Here is a 7,416-nt window from a genome sequence, read left to right as displayed (position 1 = left end):
TCCACCCACTGGTCACCTCTCATGGTGTAGTGTCCTCCACAGTTACTACATCCACCCACTGGTGACCTCTCATGGTGTAGTGTCCTCCACAGTTACTACATCCACCCACTGGTGACCTCTCATGGTGTAGTGTCCTCTACAGTTACTACATCCACCCACTGGTGACCTCTCATGGTGTAGTGTCCTCCACAGTTACTACATCCACCCACTGGTGACCTCTCATTGTGTAGGGTCCTCTACAGTTACTACCTCCACCCACTGGTGACCTCTCATGGTGTAGGGTTCTCTACAGTTTCTACCTCCACCCACTGGTGACCTCTCATGGTGTAGGGTTCTCTACAGTTACTACCTCCACCCACTGGTGACCTCTCATGGTGTAGGGTTCTCTACAGTTACTACATCCACCCACTGGTGACCTCTCATGGTGTAGGGTTCTCTACAGTTACTACCTCCACCCACTGGTGACCTCTCATGGTGTAGGGTTCTCTACAGTTACTACATCCACCCACTGGTGACCTCTCATGATGTTGTCTCCTCCACAGTTACTATTCAATATCTTGTCTCTGTCTGCTTCATCAGTTCGTATCTGTCATTGTACTGTCCAAGGTTCATCTTCCATTCACCACTCATACCACACAAGATGAACACACAAAACAAGTGAGAATTCTTAGGAAAATATATTTATTATACACATAAAATATTAAAGTAACAGTTTAAAGCAACAGATGTGATCAATGATATGATCATACACAAGACTTTTATGAATAAAATGTTACGTGTACAATTTCTGATGCCCATAAAACGAGATCAAACCATTAAACTCTGCAATGACAAAGCGTATTCTATATACAAACAGGTTATAGTAAAATATATTACATTTATTATAGACATAAATTGTAACAGTGACAAAAAGTAATAAATGTTTTCATGAAAAAAAGTTTAAACATTCAGTTTCCTGTCTTACAACGAGATCTTAACCTTATTGCTCATAAAGTGTTATATTATAACTACATTTTTTTAATCTGCAAAATATATTCATATAAAATCAGCCCAGAAAATATAGGACTAAGAAGATTTAGGTAGATGGATAGCAGATGAAACAGGATGGAATATACACTATACACACTGGTTATTAACATGTTCAGCTCCTGACTGTTAAATACACATGTTCTGCTCCTCTGTATCCAGAACCCATCATCGGATTAGGACTGTGATTTACTGATGTGAATCGCCTTGTCCCTGAAATAGATTAGAAAAATGCATATTATTTTCAGCTGTTAAGGCCACTCTTATATTTCAATACGTCCAATTTAGAGGTGTATCTGTTGTAAAATCTGAAACAGGTTCAATGTGTCTACATTCATCTTTATTTGTACCATTCATAATAAACAACTATTTTCTAAATCCCTTTTAATATTCAAGTGTAAATAGTATAACAGTTGTAATGCTATTTATGGGAGTCATTCTTACCTCAGTCGGTTGACATGTTGGATCACCGAGCTCTGGGAAGGGTCTGCACATAAATCTTTCCCATTTTTAGTGTGGAATCTAGAAGAGACACATACAAAACCGTAAGTCCATATTCAACGCTATGTTTTTCCTGCATTGTTAACCCATATTTCTATTCAACTATAATGTATTTTTCTGTAAAGTATCCTGAACCTCAATTAAAAAATAAATAATCAAAGATTCTCACATGATGGCAGGGATTCTGCAGATTTCAGTCGTGGGCTGTAGGGTATATCCTACGATAACTGCAAAAGGTATTTCCCCACCAGTATAGCTTTGACAGCAGAATCTTCTACGACGTGCTGTAAAAAATGAACACATAAACAATTAAAGAGGACTCTTGATGAGGACTAAATATTACTCTAATTGTCCAACAGTTTAGTTCAGTGTTCCAGTAATAACACAGACAGACGGACTAAGACACAACTTTCACAGCAGAATATTGACCTTGTTTAGCTGCAGAAGCCTCAGTAGTGAACAGCCCCACAGCCAGGAGCACGAGCAGCACAATAACAGGGGCTCTGATCTGGGCCATCTCTTCTTCTGTGGTGCTGTGGTTAGTGATGTGATGAGCTGCTGTCTTGTCTTCAGACAGAGAGCTTCAGTGGCTGTGTGAGGTCCTACTCCTCACCAGAGCCATATATATACTCCTGGTGCAGGTAGAAACGTATTCTCTGAGAGGTGAAATGGGCTTTCCTACCCACGCCTTAAAACCAAAGTTCCACAGCAGAATTTCCCCATCACTTTCCCCAATGAGCAACAAAAAGGAACAAGATTCTTCAACAGAATAAGAGGGAGAATGTTTTGGGCCCAATCTTTACTTGCTTTTTCATGATCGGCAATCATAGTATTAAGTAATAGTATTAAGTACTAAATATTTAAATGAAGAATTTGTGTTGATACTCTTTCCTATGATCCTAAATACACAAACACATATCTGTCAGCCTCGAGAGTGACAGTTTATTGCCTTTCTATTATGAGGTTGCATTGCCGCTGGACCTCACAGTATAATCCACTTTCGGCCTCATAAGCAAAGGATTGCCCCTGTTTGTAGCTTATGAAGCAGTTGACATATTTAAGATGGTGATATTGATGAGAAAATATGTGATTGGACTGTTAGATAGCAAACAAACCACAATTGCACCACAGAACCAGTAAAGAACTTTAATTTCACCACAGGGTGATGCACTGAGGATGAGCAAGAACTTTTCTTACAAGACGTATGACAGCTATGATGACATAATTTCCCCAGGGCTCTGAGTTGTAATTCCTAATTCTACAGCTCTGACTGATGGTCAACATTCTATACTAGAGGAACACTCCTCTAACCTGTTGAGCAGGGGAATATAAATGAGATTGATGTGCGTATTATTGATTTACATTTGCTAGGTATTACTGCACTGTTAGAGCTAGAAACACAAGCATAACATCTGCAAATCTGTGCGCTCGATCAATAAACGTTGATTTGATTTGTACTGAAATACAACAGAGGAATGTAATATCTTATCTGATAAATACAATAGTACCTACTATGTGTGTGTGTGTGACTGCAACCTGGTCTCAGAGCATTTCATATGATTATGTCAATTTGAGACACTGTATTTTGTATGATATGTTTCAATTTCTAGCTAGATGAATAGGTACTAACATTAGGGGTTAGACTGAAGTTTAGGAGTTAGGATAAAGGGTTAGGGGACGGGGACGGGTTAGCTAACATGCTAAGTACAGTGCCTTGCAAAAGTATTCACCCCCCTTGTCATTTTTCATATTTTGTTGCATTACAACCTGGAATTTAAATGGATTTTTATTTGGATTTCATGTAATGGACAGACACAAAATATTTTTTTAAAGTCAAATGAAAATAATAACTTATTTCTAAACATTTTTTAAACGAAAAATGGAAAAGTGGTGCATATGTATTCACCCCCTTTGCATATGTATTCACCCCCTTTGCATATGTATTCACCCCCTTTGCATATGTATTCACCCCCTTTGCTCTGAAGCCCCTGAATAAGATCTGGTGCAACCAATTACCTTCAGAAGTCACATAATTAGTTAAATAAAGATCACCTGTGTGCAATCTAAGTGTCACATGATCTGTCACATGATCTCAGTATATATATACACCTGTTCTGAAAGACCCCAAGGTCTGCAACACCACCAAACAAGGGGTATTATGAAGACGTGCAGCTGTAATTGCTGCGACAGGTGGCCCTACAAAGTATTGCCTTTTGGGGGAGAGGGGTGAATAGTTATGCACGCTCAAGTTTTCTGTTTTTTAAATCTTATTTCTTGTTTGTTTCACAATAAAAAAAAATGCATTTTCAAAGTGGTAGGTGTCGCACCCTGACCATAGTTTGCTTTGTATGTTTCTATGTTTTGGTTGGTCAGGGTGTGATCTGGGTGGGCATTCTATGTTGGATGTCTTGTTTGTCTATTTCTATGTCTGGCCTGATATGGTTCTCAATCAGAGGCAGGTGTTAGTCATTGTCTCTGATTGGGAACCGTATTTAGGTAGCCTGGGTTTCACTGTGTGTTGGTGGGTGATTGTTCCTGTCTCTGTGTTTGCACCAGATAGGACTGTTTAGGTTTTCACACATGTTTTGTTAGTTATTTCATGTCTAGTTCCTTTATTAAAGAACATGAATAACCACCACGCTGCATTTTGGTCCGCTTCTCCTTCACCAGAGGAAAATCCTTACAGTAGGCATGTTGTGTATATCAAATGACACAACCTTCCCCCAAAAATCAATTTTTATTCCAGGATGTAAGGCAACAATATAGGAAAATGACAAGGGGGTGAATACTGTCGCAAGCCACCTTAGTTCCAAAGCACCTAAAAAGTAGTAAGTAGTTGAACATTTGCTTATTTGCTCAAATTTCCATGATGCAATTAGAACATGAAACCTTTGGGTTGCTAGACGTTGGCGTTACATGCATACCTGTCCACCCTGATCAACCACCCTCCTTTCATTGTTGCATTAGGTAACCATCTGTCTTATGTAACTATACCAAACATAACCTATCATTGTAAATAGAGTGTCTCGGATTTACGTACAGAATAATATGAAATGCTCTGAGATCAGGTTGGTGACTTAGACCTCGTGCACTGAAGTGCAGGGACGTGGGCTGTTACGTTCACGTGTAGGTTGTCTTGATAATAATGGTTATTTTCTAGGTCAGTGGAACACAGAATGTATTGATGCCGTCAACTCAAATGGGGAAAAGTGTTTCTGTGACAACTAAACAGGTCATGATGAAGGAGTTTTGACAGTTCCTCTTCAGTTGTTGCAGCACAACTGTCCCTGTGACAACCACAACCTTTTCCCCCTTGAGTTTGTCACACGATGTGCTCATTTTTGATATTTTCATGTATATCAAGATGGGGACGTTAAACAATGACATAGAGCTACTGCAGGTCTACCATTTCAAAACATGGTCTTAGCTTCACAATATTTGGCAGTGTATGGTTCTTCCACTTTGGAGAACGTTAAGATTGTTGGCTTTTTCTTGTTTTCTGCTATAGAAATACCCTTTGTAAATAAAATTACAAAAAGCCATTACTACTATTACTACTTACAGGTAATCTTTCAATCATGTACAACAGAGATCACAATACTGATTGAAAGACTAACTGAAATGAAGGATCATTTCCATTCACAGAGCCATTGAAGACCACTTCAATGAACTGAAGTGATGAGAAAAAAGCTTCATTTTCACACCCACTGCTACTTGTTTTATATTAAATATATCAAAGGATTATTGCAGTCAAGTGTTCTCTTTTTGTAATATCAGTATCTGATATTACAGTTGCGATACATGTAAAAGTATCTCCTACAGTACATACAGTAGGCCTACTAATCACAATGGTCAAGATTTATTGTGTTTGAATTGAACACTCAAACTTACTTTTTTAAGGCTACTGTACATGACATCACATTATGTCACACGAGACCAACCTTATGTAATGATCTACACTCTCAGAAAAAAGGCTTCCAAAAGGCTACTGTACATGACATCACATTATGTCACACGAGACCAACATTATGTAATGATCTACACTCTCAGAAAAAAGGCTTCCAAAAGGCTACTGTACATGACATCACATTATGTCACACGAGACCAACCTTATGTAATGATCTACACTCTCAGAAAAAAGGCTTCCAAAAGGCTACTGTACATGACATCACATTATGTCACACGAGACCAACATTATGTAATGATCTACACTCTCAGAAAAAAGGCTTCCAAAAGGCTTCTTTGGCTGTCCCCATACAGTAGGAACACCCTTTTTGGTTCCAGGTAGAACCTTTTGGGTTCCATGTAGAACCTTCTGTGGAAAGGGTTCTATATGGAACCCAGAAAGTTTCTACCTGGAACAAAAAAAGGTTCTAGATGGCAACTTTTTTCAAAGCGTGTAGTACAACAATAACATCTTCCTTCATTTGTTGCTGACACGCACCAACATATAGTTGCTGTAAATTCTTGACGAGGCCAGAGAGTGGAAGGGGGTTTTGTACCAAGTTACAAACAATGGGGCCTGTTTGTCACACTTCCCTCCCTGACCCAAATAAAAATCCACCTTGTTCCTCAAACGCTGGGTCTGCGGTCCAGAAAAGGGCAACATATTTCCAACTGTGAAAGTATTTCAACTAGAATTCCAGATCATTGGATCAGATCATCTTGGAATCTCATTCTGAGGAGAGAGTTCCAGGTATCTGTTGAACTTCACTACCTGCCTCGACCTCTGAACCTGACAAGATGGCAAAGCTTGCTGTGACTCTCTCTACTCTGCTGCTGCTGTTGTTGGCACTGATGACTCTGGGTGAAACTAGTAAATAGGACAGGAACTGTCATCTAATGTGCTGTTCGCTACCATCAATGTTCGCTTAGTCATATTTTAGTTTCCCACCTAGTTTAACTTTTTGTATTATCTTATCGTTTGTCTTAATATCTGTGATGTTTGTGTTGTGCAGGTCCGCTGAAAATAAGTAAGCACAAGAATGCATAGAACACAACATGTTGCACAAAATACCAAAAGGACCCTATCACCAAGATGAGGCTGACTAAACAAAACTAAATACAACTAGGAAGAGCAGATGTTTTATTCAGCTATTTCCTATTTTCCTAATATGTTTTAGAAGAGATTATTTTCTGAATGTTCAACCATGTATGGCAGTGGGCTACAGTCAATCAGGGTCACACAGAGTGTTTAGTGGAAATCTTAAACAAACCTACTTTGAAACAAATGTATATACTTCACACACATGGTTATGGGCTTTAAAAAAGAGAACACCTGTACCATGTCAGATATAGAGTTTAAATGTATTACATTTTGAGTTTGCCTCCCAATATTACATTTTATATATGTCACAGAAGACTGAACTATAACGTAACTGTTTGAATGAGAAACACCACATTTTTGGCTGATTTTCTAAAATAATTTTTATTCATTCTGAAATTCTGATAACATTCCACCCATGAGGCCACTATGTGATTTGACTGCAGGAAAGGGCTACCAGACACATGTTCAGATTGATTGTTGAATCTGTCAGGAATGTTTAATGTTTCTAAATCCTTCTCTCCTCTCTCTCGTAGATTCACCACTGTGAAAAGGGATTGGGACAAACCTGCCTGAGCCGACACCAACCAGAAATGGGTACAGGATGCTATTGATGAATTAGTTGTATTTTATGGCATAATATTATGTTACTCTAACTGAAGAATACAGAAAAACTCAAAGTACAATGAAATACATGCATTGTTCTCTCATTGTGAATGTAATGAATAGCACTGTAATACATTGTAGACTATGATTAACGATAATGTGCTCTATGAATTTTCTTCTCAAAAGGATGGCAGCCTGAAGATGGTGGTGGCATCCACAAAGACCTGACTTTGTCAACT

The 7,416-nt window shown here is 38.6% G+C and overlaps 1 protein-coding gene across 1 annotated transcript; it reads right to left on the bottom strand.

Moving 5' to 3' along the window:
* Window positions 1–662: 662 nt before the first annotated feature.
* Window positions 663–2,109, bottom strand: LOC135507696 (C-C motif chemokine 4-like). Its single transcript, XM_064927306.1, has 4 exons — window positions 1,957–2,109; window positions 1,697–1,811; window positions 1,471–1,548; window positions 663–1,239 (listed from the first exon to the last, which is right to left on the bottom strand). Exons 1-4 carry the CDS (start codon window positions 2,042–2,044, stop codon window positions 1,203–1,205), a joined length of 318 nt encoding a protein of 105 aa, XP_064783378.1. The 5' UTR covers window positions 2,045–2,109; the 3' UTR covers window positions 663–1,202.
* Window positions 2,110–7,416: the final 5,307 nt, after the last annotated feature.

This window comes from Oncorhynchus masou, chromosome 3, assembly GCF_036934945.1.
Source record: "Oncorhynchus masou masou isolate Uvic2021 chromosome 3, UVic_Omas_1.1, whole genome shotgun sequence".
In the NCBI taxonomy this organism is placed as follows: domain Eukaryota; kingdom Metazoa; phylum Chordata; class Actinopteri; order Salmoniformes; family Salmonidae; genus Oncorhynchus; species Oncorhynchus masou.
This window is presented reverse-complemented; position numbering and strand designations above follow the sequence as displayed.